The sequence below is a fragment of the Protomyctophum bolini genome (genome assembly GCF_963924005.1).
Source record: "Protomyctophum bolini genome assembly, chromosome: 12".
NCBI lineage: Eukaryota > Metazoa > Chordata > Actinopteri > Myctophiformes > Myctophidae > Protomyctophum > Protomyctophum bolini.
This window is the reverse complement of record NC_137873.1, coordinates 25,957,326-25,980,019: the sequence shown is the minus strand read 5'-3', so window position 1 is coordinate 25,980,019 and position 22,694 is coordinate 25,957,326. Positions and strand designations below refer to the sequence as shown.

Genomic DNA, 22,694 nt, shown 5'->3' with positions numbered 1-22,694 from the left:
TACAAATGGGTCCATTTGGTTCCATTTGTACACTCTGAGTTAAATTAACAGTGATTTTACAATATGAATTGGGGTCTCCGAGATAGAAATGCCATTAAATGCATTATGTGTAATGCATATCAAACTGGTGGTCCTTGGAATTAAACGGGTTGAGATGTGAGCCGTAAAAATCTTCTCTTATGAGGGTCCCTGGCATATCTTTTCTAATGGGGGTCCATGGGCCAAATAGTGTCAATTTGGGGGTCCTTGACATTTCTTTTGTAGCTTAATTATAAAGTTTGAAATGGGGTTTTATTTTTTAGTTGTCTAATCACTAGTGATTTTTAGCAATGAAGCATACTGCAGCAGCTGTGCAAACACCTTTTGTCTGACTTTACATGAAAATATGGTTAAACATTGTTTCTGTAACAATAAATGTAACAGTCCTGTCTTTCATGGACTTTGTCTACCTACACAGTCGACACACCTCAGGAAGTGAGGAGAAGGAATGAAATGCTTAAAGCTTTTTACAAGGTATAAACCGCTGTCTACTGTCTAGCTCCATTTGTGTTTGAAATTTCATTTTGATTCAGGTCTTTTCATAGTTTACCGTCTGGTGTATATGGCATCCAATAGACCTGACCTATTCATTCTACATCATACAAAACGGATAAGCAAGGCCATTTTAGCTATGGTGATTTGAGTAGTTTTGGTGATGCAGAGTTGCAGACATTAGACCTGTATGACTCCATCTCCAAGAAAGCTCACTGTTTCCTACGTGCCAGCCAAGCACGATGCTCCCTGGCCCAAATCAAAGTGCCAGTCATGCTGTCATGCTGCCCAGCCCATTTCGTCCAAGTGCCAGTCATGGTGCCCAGCCCGCTTTGACGTGCCAGTCATGGTGCCAGAATGCCAGCGCACATTGTGAAAGACGCAAGTGTTATGGGGCTTAGTAGATTCAGTGCAGCTGCTGTTCTATGAACTGCTACAACACTGACAGTACTCATATAAGCAGCAGAGGCAGCAGTACAAACCTCTTGGGTAATCCCCCTGTGTCCTCTCTCCTGGCAACCAGCTGTTCTACCAATCAGAGCAGGAAACGGTCCTGGTGACTGGGTGAATATGCGTGTTATTTTGCAGATGCTCTTATCCTGGATGCTTCATATTTATTTGTGTCTCATTTTGAAACAATCTAGGCCAGGGTGTGGGCCTTGTATTAAGCCTAAGCAGTCGTAATTTTACGTCTAGGCCTGTGATGAAGCCAACCAGCTTGCCTTTAAAAAAAGGCCCTGGCTTGCAGCTAGAGCAGCTTGGGCCTCTGTTAGCTACATGTACTACATGTGTTTGGATGCTGAGTCTTTGGTATTGTTGGCTTTTTCCTCACTCTGTTCCTGCAGTGCCTGTTCTCTTAGCCAGGGCTCGCTTTAAATGCCTGCTTGGCCAGGCCTGTGCCAGGGAGGGAGATCGGGAAGAAGTGAACAAGAGAATGATATGAGGTTTCCAGATGAGGTGGTACAAGTGTGTTTGCTGGCTAGGTTTTGCCGGCAGAGCAAGTGTGTATCTGTGCTGAGTGTGTGTGTGCTGTGCTGTGGGTGAATTATTCATGCACCCATTTCTTGCGCTGTCAGTCATGTACAGAAAAAGACTCACGAGCACATCATCCTCCCAGGCTATACTTTCTCATCACATATTAGCATTCAGATGTCTTGCCAGGACACAGCTGTGCTACTTTTAGGTAAAGGATAAAAGAGTAAAGGATAAAAGAAAAAGGATGCTGAAACAGCTGAATACTAGAGTGATGACTTTAATGAGAGTGGCAGAGTGCTATCTGGTTAAAGACCCAAATCTAGTTCTGTACTACTTTTGCTCCTGTAGCTTCTAATATTAGCAAGGTAAACATCAATACCAGATTGGTTAAGTTTGGAACAGTGGCCTAATTTTGCCTTGTAACACAAATTTAATTGGAAGTTAGTCAAGTCATGCACTGCTTTATTGGGATCATGTGGATGATGGGGTAGAACTATGTTGGACTTTGCTTTACACTAGTAATTGAATTGCCTTGTCTGAGAAATTTCATGACGTGGCCGTTGTGGGCCAGGGAACTGATAATAATAATAATAAGCACATTTTGTATACTATAACAATGCTTTTCACTGTGCAATATACGGTTAAATAAGTAATCCCATGACATTGAATAGTAGGTATTAATGCGACCAATGGCACCAGCAGTGACCGCGAGTACTTTGAACTTTGGCTAGACAGTGGTGGATACTGGCTCAGCACTCAACAGTCTGTTGGGTTGTGGCTAGCAATATTGCAACTGTAATAGATTTGTGATGTTAATGGACACCAGTGGTCCCTGGTTTTCTTTTTACGGTGGCCTTAATGCTTTGGGCAGTGATAAGTGGACAAATTAAACCCCTCTCAGCTATTGAGCCTATTGTAGTTAACTACTACGATCCATCACAATCATGTGTTTTCACGATTAATGATTGAAGCTCCAGTTGATTGAAGCTCCTGTTCAGGATTTGTGCACAAACGAAGAAGTCATGATCAAAGTATGTGTTGGTGTCCATGGTGACCTAAGAAGAGAGCGGTGTCAACATTCTGCACCCTGATGGGGCTTGTCTTTACTAATTCATATGGTGTTGTCAGCCAACCTGACAATTACCCCCCTGTGCTACTAAGTACTAAGGCATGTATATTTTGAAACATTGAGGAGGGCTATCCCTTTGTACTTGATTACACACCACACACAACAGAAGACACGATGAGTCAGATAAGTCTCTAACTCTATGCAGACAGCACACCATGTCAGTCAAATCGCTTCAATGTATACACTGCAGTTGGCTCCATTTGAATATACCCATTGATAGCTTTCTCATTAACTGTACTATTTGATATTACACTATAACATTATATGGCTGCCAAATAAATAATCAAATCGTTAAGTTCCGGGATAAATTGTGCAATTTATTCTAAAAAGTGTGTGTGTGTGTGTGTGTGTGTGTGTGTGTGTGTGTGTGGTTCTAACATTATACAGTATGCATATTTTTTCCCTGTGTAATGTTTCAGTTCACTTGGCCTTATAGCATATTAGTGTAAATTATAGGTTATTATCAGCAGGTAGTACTCTCTTCTTTGTTTTGCATTAGCCTAACTCCTCAGCCAGGGGTAAAAATTCAGAGTCTGGTGGAACAGTTGATTTCATTATCGGACTATGTAGAGACTGTTGAGACTGAGATAAACTGTATAGGAGTTGGGAGCATCAGTAGATTGTGGAAGATTGCTTATCAGTGGAACATGCTGTCATTTGGGTCATCAGGCTTTATTGGGGAAGATGTAGGGCAGATATTCTCCTAATACTGTGCAATACACCTACGACTACAGGCCATTTTAACGGGACTTTGAAAAGATGAGTATCATAATGGCATTATAAATAATTCTCACCATCTTTCTCACTATTTCAGGGGAAACCGTACCAGTTTGACAGAGTGTTCCAGTCTAATACAACACAAGAGCAGGTGTACAATGCCTGTGCCCAGAAAATTGTCAAAGGTGAGGTCTCTGTTGTGTTTTGTCCAACCATAAAAACATCTTAAGAGATATATGTACGTTAATTTGTGTCCGTCATTCAAGTCACAGCAGTAGACATTAGAGTTGTGTGAATCTTAATTGCCCTCACGATTTGATTTATTACACGATTCAGCAGTTACCGATTCAATTCTACGATGCATCTCAATCTTCTAAATTTTGTGGCTTTTTTTTCATCAGTTAATACAAGCAGTCAACTACATATTAATTATACGATGTACATATTTTAATTATAATTATTACGCCTGAGAAGCGTGCACGCATCCGCCTGCCCTGGGTGACAGCAGACTGCTGGGCGAGCGCTGGTGCTTTGCCTTGGGGGGTCATAAACATATGGAATGAATTCTGTATTGGCCATATATGGAGCGTGTCTTGTCTTGAGTGTACAGTGATTGATGAGATCAGATCAACATATGGACTGTCAGAACAGGTCAGCTCCATATATGGAGATCTAAGGGTGGCAGCGGGGCAGTGTCTTGAGTGTACAGGGTTTGATGAGGGCCCAGGTACGGCCGGGCCTTAATTTTCGGGCTTGTTGATAGTAGTGTTGCACATTTCTTCAGCTGCCGGGCGCGGCTGCCTGCACTAATAACTTTGGGGCGGCCCGTTTAGAGTTTAAATGGACAGGTATCAGTCAAAAGGGAGACATCGAAGAGGAAGGATGGATGGGGAAGGATCAACATAATGGAATGTCAGAACAGGTCAGCTCCATATATGGAGATCTAAGGGTTTGAGATTTGAGATCAGATGTAGAGTTGCTGGCCAATATTGATGACATCAGAGATCATCCATATATGGGCTTAATATTTATGACATCGGGGATCTCCATACATGATGTCACGTGATGTCATCTGGGGTGACCAACCAACCAACAATGCACGATTCCATAGTTAACTGCAACCTTTGGTCGCAATAATGACACTGCATTGATCGATGCCGAATCCAAATATGGCAAATGTGTAGGAAATTGGTTGAGCGGCTCTTGAGATATGTGAATGTCAGAGAACTGTGGAATTTATACACTGTAGACTTAACCTAACCGGCCATGTTGTTGTGTGTTCTCCTACAGATGTCCTGGATGGATACAACGGAACAATTTTCGCATATGGACAGACATCATCTGGTAAAACACACACCATGGAGGTAAGGGCTTTCTGTATGCCGTTAACAATATTATATAATAATATAATAAGTACAGTATCTTATATTCGACCCTAAGCGAGGGAAATGTTTTCCAAAAAATCAATATACAGAAAATGCCAGAAGAAAAACATTGTGTTCAGATTATTGGAAATATCACTTACTGTACGTTCTTTTCTTACAGCATGTTATCTATTTTAACATTTGTCAAGTTGGTCACGTGGCCAAAAGCGGTGGACAGAAACTGGTCTACATGTTCTGTTGCCCCAACAGGGGCAGAAACAAGGCCACAACCACGCTATTTACACACACTACAACTCGCTTACAATTCGCAAACCTGGCAACACTGCTCTGTGTTCTCATAGGCCCACCAGGCCCGCCCCCACACTACTTCTTTCAGTCTCACAATCAGCCATCTTGCTTTTTAGGGCCCTCGCAGGATAACAGAAAGAAGGAAGGGGAGAAATTAGTGCTTATCCCTTCTAAATCCCTGTATTTACAAAATAAAACACTCAGCTAATCCCTTAGTCAAATCAACATTGTTCATTGTCACTACTTGGATTGTGCCGAAAAATTTACATTACACGTATAGCTTTTGCTATTTTCGCCTGCCAGCCCACCGCCGACTACACACGCCTGCACACACACACACACACACACACACACACACACACACACACACACACACACACACACACGCCAACTACGTTCACTTAATGGGGCCAGTCCTTCACAGTGACACACGCGTTAGATGAACCACGCGACCGGGATGGTTTCTACCCCTCAATGTCGTGCATTTGCTGCGCCCTTCTAATGCTGCGCCACGCCTACTCTATACTGCTCCATGCGACTCGAACAGCGTCAGCAGCAGCAGCTCCGAGCCTCCGTCAGAAAGGCTGCCCACAGCACTGCACAGCCCCACACCCAAATGAATCGAATGAATGAATAAGGCGCTTATATCGCTTTTGCTCAGTGGATGGGACATTTACATTAAAAGCAATCGGATGGACGCGTGGATAACGGCATGGCTGTGTGCAATCGGAGGGAAAGCTTCCATAATCCATATAGCTTCCATGCTAGCTGCTTCAGACACAGGGGAGGGGAGGGAGAAATAGTGCGAAATAGCGCTTATGCAACAATTACCCTAAAACACAAACACCTCAACTCGATGTCATTGTGAATAAGAATTTCGAGCGAAATAATAATTTTTGGAAGGACACTTTCACCCAGTATCAAGCTAAATGTGGAAGCCGTGTGTGTCACACCAAAACGGGTGACCTATAGATTCCTGTAACCAGCCTCTCGCACTGCCTGCGAGTTGGCTCCGTCTAAGGCTCCGTCTCATGAGCAAATTTAGAACTTCCGGTCTGAGAGCTAGCAGATTTAAGACATCCGGTTGCTTTCAGAATAAAATAAGGTTATTTAATTTGTTAATTAAATAATTTTTACATTACATTATTCGTATTATTATTACATTACAGTTATTGTAAAGACACACATTATGTTTCTGTGTAAAAATAAGTAATTAAATAACATAAAAAAGTTATCTAAATGGATAAATGCTATTCACTGGAGTGCATGGACTTTATAAAGTGGACACTGGACAAAAGACGGCTCCGCCAGGCAACTATCTGGACATACCCACGCGTTTGGGAAGATGTCCTCTACCACCCCACAGTCTCCGCTAAGCGGGAGAGGTGTAAAATTCACAGCAGCAGAGCTTCTACTGGGGTCAATGCAAAAAAATGTACCGTTTCCGGACCCAGAATGGACACTGGACAAAGAGGCCTCCGCGAGGCAACTATCTGGACATACCCACGCGTCCGGGGAGATGTCCTCTACCACCCCACAGTCTCCACTAAGCGGGAGAGGTGTAAAATTCAGAGCAGCAGACCTTCTATTGGGGTCAACACTCAAAAAAGTGCCGTTTCCACACCCAGAATGGACACTGGACAAAGAGGCCTCCGCGAGGCAACTATCTGGACATACCCACGCGTCCGGGGAGATGTCCTCTACCACCCCACAGTCTCCGCTAAGCGAGAGAGGTGTCAAATTCAGAGCAGCAGAGCTTCTACTGGGGTCAATGCAAAAGAAATTACCGTTTCCGGACCCAGACTGGACACTGGACAAAAGACGGCTCCGCGAGGCAACTATCTGGACATACCCACGCGTCCGGGGAGATGTCCTCTACCACCCCACAGTCTCCGCTAAGCGGGAGAGGTGTAAAATTCAGAGCAGCAGACCTTCTATTGGGGTCAACACTCAAACAAGTGCCGTTTCCAGACCCAGAATGGACACTGGACAAAGAGGCCTCCGCGAGGCAACTATCTGGACATACCCACGCGTCCGGGGAGATGTCCTCTACCACCCCACAGTCTCCGCTAAGCGAGTAAATGGGTGCTTATATTTCTATGTGAAATGTGGTGATGCTGGCATCACAATAGATGCCAGCATCACGCTGCCTCCGTCTAATAAGCACATTTACAACTTCCTGTTTGGAAACCGAAACAGATGCTTCTGACATTTGCCTGTGCGTGCTTAATCGTTGTACTTCTGAACACATTTCCCAAATCTCAGTGATTTATCCACACATCGCTGTGTGTGTGTGTGTGTGTGTGTGTGTGTGTGTGTGTGTGTGTGTGTGTCGCGTCGCCCTCCAGCTGCAATTGCGAGTGTGCGCTGTGTGCAGGGCACACTACTGAGTTTAAAACCACAGCTGAAACATGAATTGGAGTCAATTCCCGCAATTTCCTTCTTCCCATATTGCGCTGCAACGACACTAGGATTGAGCCCCCCGAAGGGGGGCGAAATTCTAGTCATTGACAACAGCCTCCAGTTTTATTCCTGATTGTTTGTCCATCCTCCCTGTTCAACCTCATGTTTCCAGAAGTTGGTGGAATTAACATGCTGACGTGTGTTCTCTGTCTATAGGGGAACCTCCATGACACAGATGGCATGGGGATCATCCCCAGGATCGTGCAGGATATCTTCAACTACATCTATTCCATGGATGAGAACCTGGAGTTCCATATCAAGGCACGTAGACAGGAAGCGGTCCTTCTCTCACTCTCCCTGTCCATCCCTTCATCTTTGTGTTTTTAGTATTGTTTGACAGATAACTTTATTGATGCCAGTTATAAATCATGTAAATAGATTTAAGGTGTAAGATGTCATCTTACACCTTAAAGGAGAATGCACATCAGAGTGTCAACAGTGACAGTATGTGGATTATAACTACCCACTACAATGTAGGATTTTGGTAAAACAATTAATTGTCTGATTAAGGACCTATAGACAATACATGACCACGTCAAGATTAATCAAATATCGTTTTCCATGAATGTAGCAATTTCACTTTGAAATCATGTTGCCAGAATTAACTTCATAAGTGGATGCTGAGATAATAAAACGTATCCTCCTTTCACAGGTTTCATATTTTGAAATTTACTTGGACAAAATCCGGGACCTTCTGGATGGTAAGTGGCAAGGATGATGGTTGCCGAGTCCCTCGCTTATCTCATCTCCTTGCTTGTATGCTTGTGTAATAGGCTATATGTATATACATGTTATGTATATACATGTTATGTTATATGTTACATATATGTTATTATTGTATCATTTGGTATTTTGAACTGTTGAATATATCACCAGACACTCCCTGATTTGAGCTACATGTGTCCTACCCATACAATGCCATGTTTAGGGATAAAAGTTAAACTAATGACGCAGGCCACTAGTCACATGTCTACAGTATTTGCCCTTAGAGAGTTTAAGATAATTGATTCAGTGGAGTGGTATAGCTTAGTGCGGTTTAACAGAATTCCCTTGACTGAATTCACTGACAGGATATGCTTCTGTCTCATCTCCAGTGTCAAAGACCAACCTATCGGTGCATGAAGACAAAAACAGAGTACCCTACGTCAAGGTGAGAAAAACACAGCAAAGTAGTTGCTGTGCCGGAATGCGTAATCAAAGCCACTATGTGAGATACATCTGCGTACAATGTGCTAATGTGAATCTGTCATACATTTTACAGGGTTGCACCGAGAGATTTGTCTGCAGCCCAGAGGAGGTGATGGACACCATAGATGAAGGCAAATCTAACAGACATGTAGCAGTCACAAGTAAGTTATTTTTGTTATATATATATTATTCTCTCTCTCAAGGTAATTTTGGTGTGTGTGAGCGTTTCATTAAAATATTCTGCATCACGTTACCAGCCCAAAGTGCTGTGGCCCTTTTACATAAGTATTAATCCTTCTCCTAGACATGAACGAGCACAGCTCCAGGAGTCACAGCATCTTCTTGATCAACGTGAAGCAGGAGAACACGGCGACGGAGCAGAAACTCAGTGGAAAGCTCTACCTGGTGGACCTCGCTGGCAGTGAAAAGGTACACACATCAACTACTAAGATAGCTGTAGGCAGATAATCAGCCATATTTAGAGTTGATTATTCCAGGGTGTACCCATTCTGACCTGAGATCAGATTAAAAAAATGTCTTCTACATCCTGACAGTTTTCTGAAAAAGCTATGTTTCTATGTCAGTGGTTCTTCGATTTTTCAAAAAATAGCAGACCTACAAGCTCGTAGCGCGCCACTCGGTGGCGCGCTATGAGCTTGTAGATCTGTTATTTTTCAATAGCTAAAGCACAACATAATGACAGTTGACACAATGACCTGTAACGAGCACAAATCCATGTGCAGAGGGAAGACCCATTACATGTTTGATGGAAATGGTGGATCATGATGAAGTTGTGAATACTCATCTCAGTATCTCGCTATATATAAATATTCTGTGAATTATTTTAACATTGTGTTCATTCATAAACTCTAACTCCGCTGCACACTTATCCTGCAACACTGCTGCTTGGAACAGTTTGACCTCAAACGCCCATGTTACACTAGTAATTCGGCAGTCAAGAATAACCGTATCTGTGCCAAACGTTGTATATCTCGTGAAAACGTATTAAGGTCACCTGGGCCATCGACGAGAAACATGAGATTTGATCAAATTTAAATATTTATTTACCTTTTTTTTTTAGCCTTGGTTGGTTTTCGCAGTTAGCATCCATATGCATCTCATTGTAGAAACGCTGTACATGGTAATCTGCGGTACACATGCACAGGGTTTTAATTTATTAGTCTTATTTATGCTTAGTTAGAATGGCATAAGATACCATCTTTATAGCCTATTAATACGTTAATCCATGCCATGCTGATCACCATCGCTGATCGCGGAGCTTGTCCATTCCCTTCCCTATACACAACATATCCAGGACGTCACAATAAATGCATCTTATTTTGGAAAAAGATCACACTGTACCAGCGGTTATTCCTGTCATGCATTAATGGTGGTACAGTGAACTTGTTGATGAAAAAATGTATAGCCGCACACTCTTCGCTTCGAATGCCAAATCTTTTATTGTGGACACAGACGAAACATTTCGCACAGACAAACTGCCTTCTTCAGAGTTGGTTGTTTACCCGTCTATGGTCTTCGGCACAAGGATTAGTGGCAGACTTAACCGCGGTAGTCTGCAGTGCCATGGAAAAAACAAGTTCCTTTTCTGGCGCAAACACTCAAAATCTCATTTGGACTGAGGGTTCTACATACAAGATTACCTTCAACAATTGGCCAAAAATGCAACCTGCAGTAAAACCATAACGGGGACAAAAAAGTGTGAAAAGAAGCCAAAACTAAAAATACCATCAAACACCACCACTGCAACATGAAATCTCACAGGAAACACTAGCTGTAATGTCGGTTTTTAAGTCCACCACAACGTCAAAATATGCCATCCCAACCTCACAGAGTTTCGTAGGCGCCATCATCATTACATCCATAGTATCTCATTTTCCACAAACTGACTGTCCTATGGAGCCTTTGTAAAGAGACTTGATCAATAGGAACACATTATTTGATTATCCTAGTGAGTAACTGTTCACCATACCACACTTTATTTCACTGTCAAGACAGACAAGTGCCACAACATAAACAACACTTCATAGATGCTTGAATCCAAGGTGCCTGGCTGTTCTTGCCATGGAGCTTCTCAGAACCACATGTACATGAGGTCTGTATGACTTTCAGGTCAGTAAAACTGGAGCCGAGGGCGCTGTGTTGGATGAAGCCAAGAACATCAACAAATCTCTGTCCTCGCTGGGGAATGTCATCTCTGCCCTGGCTGAAGGAACGGTCAGTAACTACTCACACACTCTTGTATGAAATTAAACTCAAATTTTGTTTTGAAGTCGTAAATATGCGCATAACAGTGACACAGCCTGTATCCTCTTTCTCACTTTGGATTTAATATACAAAGTGAGCTTGAGGTCATGATGTCTGACTAGTGTTTTAATAAATCTTTCCAGTTAGCTTCCTGAGAGGCCTGACTGCGGCCGTACTTAATGTGAAGTGTGATGAAGTGTAATGCTAATATTTATTTTCTCAGTTTACTGTGAAAGTGCTATTCTCACTCTCTGAGGGAGCTATTAACAAATTCTGCTCCGAGCAATGCTTCACTCTGACTCGGATTCTTTCATAGCAATTTCATGCCTTTTGCTTTTGATCAACGATCGGTTTGCATTTGTCCGCTCTGTAAACAACACACTGCCGACAGCAGCTGATACATCAGTGATACGTTGGAGACTAGTTTACGTTAGAGACAAGTGAACTATTGTGTTCAAATGTCTCAGTCTGCCATGAGAAATATGGTGCTATTATGCTCCGTTTAGCCCCTGGCTTCAGTTCTATTCGTTAACATTGTCATACGGAGTCATCACATTAAGTGGTTTCTGACTGTATTACATATTGTCAATGGTAAATTAAAAGCACCACAACCTGTAGTCGGTGTAGGTGAGATAACTCAGGCACTGTTCTCAGTGGTGTGTCATTTCAAAATAGAATAGAGAGTTTTGCAGAAGAAACACTACCATTTAAACTGTATGGACTCTATTTTCGCCCATGCTAAACTCCTTATTCCTGAACTACTTAGCCTTTTTTTTACTATTTTGAAAAACATTTTTGAATAGTTAAAATACTAAAATAGCCAATCTACAAGCTCACAACGTGTCGATGTAGATCAGCTGGTTCAACTATTAAAACATTATTTTCAAAATGGTAAAAAAGGCAAAGTAGTTTAGGGATAAGGGGTTTATCATGGGCGAAAATAGAGCCCTACGTCTTTGTAACCCTGTATTGCTTTACCCTTAACCCTAACCCTAAAAGCAGCTTTAGTTACGCACATTAATTTACAGCTATGACCTCAATAATTAATGCTAATGCTGTTCTGATTGTGTGTGTGTGGGTGGGGTTGTGTGCATGCGGTCGCTAGGCCTACATCCCCTATCGAGACAGCAAGATGACCCGTATCCTGCAGGACTCTCTGGGTGGAAACTGTCGGACCACTATCGTCATTTGCGCCTCTCCGTCCTCCTACAATGAGTCTGAGACCAAATCCACCCTTATGTTTGGACAAAGGTAAAGCAAAATCAAATGCTGCTGGTGCCTTCATAGTGTTCATGTTTATTGGCTGATTTATTATTATTCTTATTCGCCATCAAAGGGATGATAATGATGATCACCCCTGCAACTAATGTTTGGGCCAAAATTATTTTATATTGAAAATCACAATGTGAGTTACCACATATGGTAACAAACAGTATGTATATTATTTAGTGTAATGTAATTTAGAAGAAGAAGTTAGAAATAACGAAATAAAATATATATTTGTTTTGTCACACCCGTGTGAAGTGAGGGGTGATCTTATCATACATCATCTCATTCCGGCCAGTCAGAATTTGCGTCCTCACCTTCGTCTTCAATGTTTGTTATGCAATGTTTGTTTATACGAACACAAAAAAAAAAGTCCGTTCATTGTCAAAGGGATTGAAGTTTGTGCACATACATCAAAAGCTGGACATAGGAGTGGCTATCGCCGATTAAAAACAAGACATAGGAACGTTCAAGTCAGCATCTCAATAACAAAAACCTTTGAAATTAGACAATTTCATGCAAACTACTCTGTAATTTGGCAAAAAAGGGTGAATAAATTGTATAAGCCCATCCTAGTGAATTGAAAACAGCCTTGAACCTTCTTTTGTAAACTGTAATTTAAAAATGTTCTGTTTGCGTCCAGAGCTAAGACCATTAAGAACACAGTTTGTGTGAACGTGGAGCTGACTGCAGAGCAGTGGAAGAAGAAGTATGAAAGGGAGAAGGAGAAGAACAAGACGTTAAGGAACACCATCACCTGGCTGGAGAATGAACTCAACCGCTGGAGGAATGGTGAGGCTAAATCTGGTTTCTCTTTGTGTTTTTCCAGGGGATGCACCAAGCCCAACTATGTCGGTTGCCTGTCATCTTCAAAGGGCTTGGGGGCTTGAGTTGTTCCATCTTGCCACATCTAGTTGAGTCGAGTATATATTGATGTTATATTAACGTGACATTCATGTGAAATACTACTGGCTAGCTACGGTGGCCAAACCAGTTTGCCCCCGTTTAGTCGTGTACCGTTGCCACTTCCAGCATCCAGCACTTATCCTAAAACTTCACCTCTGTGTCCTTTACCCCAGGGGAGGCCGTGCCGGTGGCGGAGCAGTTCGACAAGGAGAAGGCCAACGCTGAGGTGCTGGCTCTGGACAATGTGCTCAACGACAAGCCAGCCTCCACGCCCAACATCCCTGGGGTTCGCCTCACTGACGTGGAGAAGGACAAGTGTGAGGCAGAACTGGTCAAACTTTACAAGCAGATGGACGACAAGGTGATTATGTTTTCTTTGTGTGCAAGTCTTAGCCTATATTTGTATTTTTTTTGTTTTAAATATACTGTATTTAATTTTTATGAATTTGCGTGCATATCTCAATAAGGCAGGCTCACCTGCAGCCTGTAGTCACAAAGCGATCTGCATTGCTTGGGCTCGTATTCCATTTTGCGTTGATGACCCAATGTGAACACTAACGTGGCCGTCTCTGTCTCCAGGATGATGAGATTAACCAGCAGAGCCAGCTGGCTGAGAAACTGAAGCAACAGATGTTGGACCAGGAAGAGGTGAGTAGGTCCAACAAACCTTAAAATCATGACTTGTATACTATGGCAAACAAAAGATATCTGCATATACATGGCATATCCAGCTGGTACAGTATGTACATACATGAGGTTAGACAATAGACATAAGGTGATGATGCATACATGATATTGGACATTAAGCTGCAAAAGGAGTATCAGTGCATTGTACTGACTCATCATTGGTTCCCTGTTATTGTTACTCATTCATGCTACTACTGCATTTGATTTCCTAATTGGTACCACTAGGGTACTTTGGACCCAGTGGCACTCCAGTCTGTGAACCTTATGACCCAGTGTGATCATACTCATAGTCAGTCCAGGCTCGCTGGTTGAGGTGTAATGTGAGGGGACATAAATAGTATCCACTATTCTCCGATTCCTCACACCTCAGATGTAGTTGTGATGGCTGGGATAAGGTTGCTAACGGGGGTGGGGGGGGATTGAGTAGCATAGGCTGACCTGGATCTGCTGGACATCTGTCAATACACCAGATTAATTGTTTTGTTGGTTTTGCTTAAATGTTGATGTCTATGCCCGATTTATGATGAGATGGTGTGTGTCACTGGTGCTCCAAATTAACTTTTAGAAAACATCTCTTTGATCTTTGATTGAATACTTTATTAGACAGAAATGTAAACGGCACAAGGTATACAAAAAATCCCTGGGCACTTTACATTACTAATGTGTATATGTACTTGATCGCATGACCACTGAACACATTTTTGTGTATGTAATAATTTATAAATGTATAAATATAAGGTTTGAGATATACAGTATGTACAGCATACATCAGACCTACTGACCAAGCTTCCCCCTCGACTATTCCCTCTGCTAGCTCCTGGCCTCCTCGCGCCGCGACCACGACAACCTGCAGGCAGAGCTGAACCGCCTGCAGGCGGAGAACGAGGCCTCCAAGGAGGAGGTGAAGGAGGTGCTGCAGGCCCTGGAGGAGCTGGCCGTCAACTATGACCAGAAGAGCCAGGAGGTGGAGGACAAGACCAAGGAGTTTGAGTCCATCAGCGAGGAGCTCAGCCAGAAATCGGTGAGTCGTGAAAGCGAAAAGTCGAGAGTAAACTTGATTAACCTGACAGAGCCTAGGACTGAGATTAACACTTATGAACTCATACATTGTATATTTTAGTATAACATAAGTTATAGAAATCATCACCAGTGTCCGTTAATTGAGTAAAAGGTTGTGCAATGTGTATATTTCATAAAGATAGATTTTGGGTCGGACCGAGGGATATCCCAACCTAGATCAGTAGTGAATCTCTGCCATAATTATCCTCTAGTGTGAGTGGTTCAAAGATCTAATCTTTTACCCAACGAGTTGCTCAGATGACTGTCGGGGCCGTCCCGAGAATTTACAAACATGTTTGATATTTCACGAGCGAGAGAAAGCCTAGAGACTAGAGTCTAGAAGTGAATGAGTGGACTGTTGCATGGAGACCGGTCCAAACAGCCTGTGGTGTGTTGGACAGCTGAGGTAGGTAGCTATGTGGGAAGTAGGCTTTCCGCTAGGGATTTTGCACTACACTACGCTGTGTAACGCAGCACTTCTTTCAACCAGTGACTCTTCGTAGTTGTCTATAGTTTCATAAACTAAAGCATCATTTATCTACTCCATGCAGGTGTGTCGCTTGCCAAAAAGAACATTAACTAGTCAGGACGGACGAGTGGAATAGCCTGGAATCCAGTGTTAAACTGACTGAATTTGAGGACATTTAAACAGAAGACAAAAAAATGGCTACCCCTATAAAGGGTCATCTTAGAGGGATGGATAGGGACGTACGTGTTGTGTTGTGTATGTAATGTATATGTACTGTTATGTATTTGTGATGTATTGTTCCGTTCAGTGTGAGAGGACCTCAGTGGAAATAAGTCTTTGGACTTTACTGTGTAATCCTTGAATAATTTATTTTAGGTTTAGCACTATTGTAATTGATTCTATGTCTGCTTCCGAGCAGACGTAAGTTTGGTTGTCTGTCCTCCAACATTTTAAATCCACAGACAAAAAAGGTGAATCAGACTGTACGTGGAAAGGGCGGATATGCAAAAAGGGCGGATATGCACATTGCACACAAGTACAAATTGTGTGTGGACCCAAACTTAGTGAATGAGGCCCAATGTGTTTATCCACCAATCAGTTGCACGGGTAGTTCCATTATGTGCATACTTGGTTATATACACACATATTATACATGTTCCTGACGTTTGTCTTTTGTCACTGCAGTCCATCCTGTCGTCTCTGGACTCTGAGCTTCAGAAGCTGAAGGAGATGTCCAACCACCAGAAGAAGAGGGTGACGGAGATGATGTCATCGCTGCTTAAAGACCTGGCGGAGATTGGCATCGCCGTGGGCAGCAACGACATCAAGGTACAACGAGTTTGCGACCACAGACACAGTGATGGGACAATCTGATTTTGGTGCACTGAATTTCTACTAGTTTGAAATCCACCTGGTCACACAGACTTCTCCCTCCCTTATTTTCTCTGCCAAGCCGAGGCGTGGCCGCAACTATGTTTTCACCACCGTCCGTCCGTCCATCACTATAACCATGCATTATAACAGATTTCTGTGAGCAGCTAATCATTGGCACTGTTGGACCGATCGGCGTGAAATATTGAGGACCCCCTCGAAAACTAGTGCTGCAACTCAAGGGGCTTATCCTTCACCACACCAGGAGGCAGATTTATTTATTATTATTATTATTACTAGTCCTTATCCGTTAGAACATATGTATTATGTACAGGGATGGGCACAAAATTAATGTTGTTACTCACACACGCACATGCGCACACTCCTACACGCATGCAAACGCACAGACACACACACACCTGTGTCCTGCACTAACACGCACCTGCGCAACCCGTCAGGAACAGACATTTGGTTAATTATCGGATTACAATTATTATTACTTGCGCAAGCAGAGAGCACCAATCGGTACACATAACCCTAACCCTATCTCTATAGTCATGTGTAGAAGGTGTATCTGTCAGAGTTTTCATATTCCATCCTCATTGGCTTCCAAAGTTTGCAGAAGTGGCCCATTTGGAACAAAATGCCTCAAATCCGATTGCCGTAAGGCCCGTAAAACATTGCTGGCCCGCAATATCCCTGTAATCACGAAATACTATAAACAGAAATATCTTGTCTAGAGAAACATATTAACAAAAGTACCCACTGACGCAGTCGCAGATAACATACAGGAACAACAGTGCTTCATGTCTCACATGGATCACTGTTCCTGTATAAGAGATACCAGAGACATTTTTTGACCATACACAGCAATCACTTTGATATGAGGCTTCTAATCTCACTTCTAATCTCCTTTACTCCCCCACACTTCAACTTCATGTTTTAATTTCTCTTGTCCCTCAGCAACACGAAGGCAGTGGTCTGATAGACGAGGAGTTCACGGTGGCTCGCCTGTACATCAGCAAGATGAAGTCGGAGGTGAAGACCATGGTGAAACGTTGTAAGCAGCTGGAGGGCACACAGTCGGAGAGCAACAAGAAGATGGACGAGAACGAGAAGGAGCTGGCCGCCTGTCAGCTGCGTATCTCCCAGGTAGGAGGAGGAGGACTTCCACCCCACAGCATTGATCTGGATCTGAAGAAATATATCCACATGGACTCTTACGGGTCCACTCTCAGACTTGTATTATCACTCGCTACCCTTTTTACAGTGTAGTCAAACAAAGTTGATGTTGTCAAATAGGCTAAAATGTATTAGTAATTATCTTGGAATATGAGTCTGAGTCGTCCCCCAATCACATGTAAGGTTTAAGAATATTGATATACTCCCAACATCTTTGAACATACAGCCTTTCATCCGTTTCCCCTGTGGGTCTGTTATTTCTCTGTTTAAATGCACAAGCAACTTAACTATCCATAAAATAATCTATATGATCATCTTTATAATAAAACATTTTAACGCTTTGGATTTTCTCCTGCTTGCAGCACGAGGCTAAAATCAAGTCCCTGTCGGAGTACCTGCAGAACGTGGAGCAGAAGAAGAGACATTTGGAGGAGAACATAGACTCTCTGAATGAGGAGCTGGTGAAGATCAGCGCCCAAGGTACGGACCATCACTCAGTGACGCCATGGTGGCACATTACTCTGAAGAAAATGTGTCGTTGTAAATTTTAAGAGGCATTTCAATTGAAAATACATACGTTTTGTTGTGTGACACAGTGACGAAAGCGCAGTGCAATAAATTAGCTTTAAGATTTACTGCTTTACCTTTTTAGTACTTAGACTCTCACTACTTTTACAGTAGGTAGTTACTAATGTTCATAGCAATTAGCAACTGAAAAAGAGTGAGCAGTGCTTGGCTCAAGGATGCCGAACTTGATAAGATACATACATTAGTTTAGTTATTACTAGGGCTGGGATTTGAACCTGTGACTTTACATTTACCGAATGGTTTCTCTTGATCAGTAGGCCGTGGCCCCACCCTGAACTACTATGAACAGTTACATCTTACAAAAAACAAAACAACACTGCATATGTACCATGTTGAACTTTTGACTTGTAGCCCCTTTGGGCAGAACTCGGATGACCCTTGAGACTTATCCTAAATGAGGTCATCCATGCTGAGTGAGGTCAATCAACCCATCTTATTTTTTAAGTGATGTTTCTGGTTTTTATTTCCAATCCAACTTTATTCATAAAGCACATTTAAAAACAACAGAGTTGACCAAAGTGCTGTACAGTAGGCATAACAATAAATAAAAACACAATGCAACACAGGAAGAACATACAATACAAAATCAATCAAGAGTTAAGATGGAGCCAGCCTGACATTGTTTGGTAGCTGGTTCCACAGTTTGGGAGCAATAACTTTTCAGACTTTGTTTAGTTACCAGCCTTGCGCCACATTGTCAGAGACCTTCTATTAAACAGGCTTGCACTTATTGTACCATTTTTATTTATCAGAGGTCCTTTTTTTTTTTTGCAGAAAAACTCCATGCCATGGAGAAGGAGAGCGAGATACAAACTGCCAATGAAGTCAAGGTACACCCCTCAGTCCATAAAACAGAGCTGAATGGATAATACATGTAGAATTCAGAATTATTTGTTTCTTTTGATTCAGTATAAGCATAAGTTTTGAACTCCTGTATTTATTTATAGATGTGAATGAGTTTATGTTGAGTATCTGTGACCCAGAAAGTGATAAATGCAGATCCTAAACAATTTGGTTGATAAAACAAAGAAGAGAATACACAAACACTTAATCATGCACCTGCAGTACAGCATTACAATATTTTTTTATTACCATTTCCAGTTCCATTATTTTTGCTATTTTAGCTTTATTTTCCCTCTGAGCCTTGATTTTAGAGAATTATGATCCTTTAATTCCATGTAAATGTATGACAACTAGTGTGTGACAATGTTGTTGCATCTCATCGTGTGTGGGTTTTCTTTCAGGAGGCTGTGGAGAAACAGATCCACTCCCACCGTGAGGCCCACCAGAAACAGCTTAGTAGTCTTCGGGACGAGCTGGACAACAAAGAGAAGCTCATCACTGAACTTCAGGAGTAAGACATGTTGACTACTAGTACTATTGTAGTGGTGTGCTACTGGGAGAACTAGTGGCTCTCACACACCTGTCGTGTCCATCAAATCATGGGTTCCAAGCCGTCCTATGACTTGTCTCATGACACCTTGTCTTTACCTATTCTTTTTTCCTGTTTCACTCTTTTCCTCACTCTTTATTTCTCCTGTTTCTTTTAGATCCCCATCTCACTCTCTTCCCCCCCCCCCCCCCCCCCCCCCTGTCTTGCTTTCTTTTTGTCTGTCTCACACTTTTTCCCGTATGGCTTCTTGTAGCAGAGATATTATGACACTTCAATAGATAAAAGCTTAAAAACTAAATCCAAGAAATAAATACTTGCCAGTGCACATGGTTCCCAGTAGTGATTGTGTGATGGTGTGTTGCTCTCTCCAGTCTTAACCAGAAGATTATGTTGGAACAAGAGAGGCTGAGGGTGGAACATGAAAAACTCAAATCCACTGACCAAGATAAGACCCGAAAGCTGCACGAACTCACGTATGTTACCACACGCACTTCTACATATGGCAAAATATATTTAATGTTGCAGTCATTAAAGGTAGAGTCAGTGATTTCACTTAATTCAAATATCACTGATAACCTAAGGGTTTTTGACTGAAATCACTGACACCCCCTTTAAATAAAGTATCCGGCGCTCTGTTAATAACCTCAAATCCAATGTTGTTTGACCAGGGTGATGCAGGATAGGAGAGAGCAGGCACGACAGGACTTGAAGGGACTGGAGGAAACAGTGGTGAGTTCACTGAGAAGACATCACAGCATTTACTACCTGGAAACATGTTGAAAGGCCTTGATGGTCACTTTGTCCCTAAGGGTGTAGTCTCACAAGCCAGACTGTTGCCTCCTACTATTTTGAAATGCGTCCATCGTACAGTCTCGAGTATGGAAGCTCTGACAAGGATCAGAGGATAAAGGAGGATGTGACGTCTCCTCCCCGCTTCCGTTTCGTCTTTACAGTCATGCAAATTTACAGTACAAAAAGGTAATATTATTAAAAGAGAAAATAAGTGCAGGTGAGAAAGGAAACCCATAAAGGTCTTATACATGGTTCTCACCGGAATAATACAACAAATAGTAAGTTAAACAAAGTAATCAAACATAAGGTATGACAAACAACACGCTTGTGTGCTGGTTGTGCACCTTCATTTCCCTCTGGGAGACGATAAAGTACTATTTATCAGTATCTCTCTTTCTCAATTCAATTCAAAGTGGCTTTATTGGCATGGAAAACATTTTACATTACCAAAGCAACTGTCAAATAAACAGACAATTATACAAATCTCTCTCTGCCCACTCCCCTACCTCCTTCCCAAAAATCTGCTCACTGCCTAAATGTTTGTTTTTCTGTTTGTCTGTTCTGTGTCATATCCCAGGCCAAGGAGCTACAGACCCTGCATAACCTGAGGAAACTGTTTGTCCAGGACCTTGCCACCAGAGTCAAGAAGGTAACTGCACTTTCAACCTGGTGTCAATATTCTGAGGATGTTTAGGCAAGATTTAATTGAACAATATCTGGTAGGAAATAGATCAAAACTAGAACTGCACCCTGCCTTGTTGCACACTAGTAGGCCATAAATGGCCAACTAGTGCGCAAGCAGAGCGCGCAAGTACTTTCGACCGCTGTAAACTGTCACATCTCAGTATCTCTGTGAAGGAACGTTTGAAATGTATAATCATTAGGTGTAACTATTTGCTACCTACCTACTTTTTTACAGAAAAATGTGATGAAAAAAAAAAGGTATATAAACTGAATTAAAATATATTATACAGTATAATTATTTTATTACTTATTGTAAATTGTCAATTGTTTTAAATCTATTTCATTTTGGACTATAGTGATATTAATACTAAATCATGATCAGAGTAATATGTGTCTCTAACTTCAATTTCTGTAATGATACTTTCAAATTTGTTAAAATATACATGATCTAAAATACTTCCGAAATCTGTAGTTAATCTAGCTCTCAGTGATGACATAAGAGAAATGGTCATCTGTGTAATCTGTCCCAGCAGACCAGGCACAGATTTACAAATTACAAATTTCACATTACAACTACATATAGAGTATGTAGTTGTAATTTGATTAGCAGTATACTGTGGTTACTTGGTGCCAAAAAGTGACAGCTGTCAACCGTTTTTATGTGTATGCAAATCTGTGCCCGGTTTTCTGGGACCAGATTACACATTACGTCATCGTTGAGAGCTGGGACCAGAGTACATGGTGTGTATATGTATGACTAGCTCTCAGTGATGACGTAAGAGAAATGGTCATCTGTGTAATCTGGTCCCAGCAAACCAGGCACAGATTTGCATACACATAAAAACGGTTGAAAAAGACGGCTGTCACTTTGAAGAGACCGAGCGAAATGATTACTTGCGCGCTCTGCTTGCGGAAGTAATTGAGCATTTGATCACCTGTGTATGTGTGTGTGTGTGCTTCATGCAGAGTGCTGAGATGGACTCTGATGACACGGGTGGCAGTGCTGCTCAGAAACAGAAGATCTCCTTTCTTGAGAACAACCTTGAGCAGCTTACCAAGGTTCACAAACAGGTGAGACTTCATCCACATTCTATATTAAAATTGGCCGGCCAGTCGGCGGACCAATTTATATTGTAATTGTAAATTGACTTGTGTGCACAATAATTATATAAGGTATAAAGCTGTGAATGGCCTAATGGTGTCAACTGAACGTTGTTGTTCGCTGTGCTAGATGGCTGGCCCCTTCTGCACCATGTCGTAAAACCATATCTGCATGCTAGAATTCAAGCTCCCTTGTTTGGACTAATCTAACGCAATAGAGCTTGAATGTAATTTTCTTAGCACTCATGATTTTATCCAGTACCTGGCCTACTTGGGTTTAGGATGTGCACAGCACTAGTGTGATAGTCATTAAAACCACATCCAACCAAAGTTCTCTTCCTCCTCTGTGCAGCTGGTTCGTGACAATGCAGACCTGCGCTGTGAGCTTCCTAAACTGGAGAAACGTCTTCGCGCTACAGCTGAGCGGGTCAAAGCCCTGGAGTCTGCTCTGAAGGAGGCCAAGGAGAATGCCGCCCGTGACCGCAAACGCTACCAGCAGGAGGTGGACCGCATCAAGGAGGCAGTCAGGGCCAAGAACATGGCCAGGAGGGGGCACTCTGCCCAGATCGGTGAGTAGAGGAGCTTCAGGATTCGGAATGAACCTACCATATATATCAGCAAACCAGTGCATGAAAGTCATTACACTTCCATTCAACTGCGTTGTTTGACATAAATTGACTTTCTACTACAGTAGTACAGTACTACAGTAATAATATGCCACTATTAACACCCAGTGTACGGTGCATCAGTTTAGTT

General features: G+C 42.2%; 1 protein-coding gene across 1 annotated transcript in view; it reads left to right on the top strand.

The window, feature by feature from the left end:
• The window catches only part of LOC308326407 (kinesin-1 heavy chain), a 29,105-nt gene that overhangs the window by 2,485 nt on the left and 3,926 nt on the right, over positions 1 to 22,694 (top strand). Inside the window, exons 2-24 of the mRNA XM_080779283.1 lie at positions 3,450 to 3,537; positions 4,643 to 4,716; positions 7,645 to 7,749; positions 8,141 to 8,189; positions 8,583 to 8,638; positions 8,750 to 8,837; positions 8,981 to 9,105; positions 10,807 to 10,911; positions 12,047 to 12,192; positions 12,851 to 12,999; positions 13,287 to 13,474; positions 13,693 to 13,761; positions 14,615 to 14,821; positions 16,013 to 16,156; positions 17,162 to 17,350; positions 17,743 to 17,860; positions 18,743 to 18,798; positions 19,213 to 19,322; positions 19,733 to 19,834; positions 20,030 to 20,090; positions 20,731 to 20,802; positions 21,804 to 21,908; positions 22,291 to 22,507. Coding sequence (XP_080635409.1) covers positions 3,450 to 3,537; positions 4,643 to 4,716; positions 7,645 to 7,749; positions 8,141 to 8,189; positions 8,583 to 8,638; positions 8,750 to 8,837; positions 8,981 to 9,105; positions 10,807 to 10,911; positions 12,047 to 12,192; positions 12,851 to 12,999; positions 13,287 to 13,474; positions 13,693 to 13,761; positions 14,615 to 14,821; positions 16,013 to 16,156; positions 17,162 to 17,350; positions 17,743 to 17,860; positions 18,743 to 18,798; positions 19,213 to 19,322; positions 19,733 to 19,834; positions 20,030 to 20,090; positions 20,731 to 20,802; positions 21,804 to 21,908; positions 22,291 to 22,507 — 2,623 coding nt within the window. The remainder of the gene's footprint in view (positions 1 to 3,449; positions 3,538 to 4,642; positions 4,717 to 7,644; positions 7,750 to 8,140; positions 8,190 to 8,582; positions 8,639 to 8,749; positions 8,838 to 8,980; positions 9,106 to 10,806; positions 10,912 to 12,046; positions 12,193 to 12,850; positions 13,000 to 13,286; positions 13,475 to 13,692; positions 13,762 to 14,614; positions 14,822 to 16,012; positions 16,157 to 17,161; positions 17,351 to 17,742; positions 17,861 to 18,742; positions 18,799 to 19,212; positions 19,323 to 19,732; positions 19,835 to 20,029; positions 20,091 to 20,730; positions 20,803 to 21,803; positions 21,909 to 22,290; positions 22,508 to 22,694) is intronic.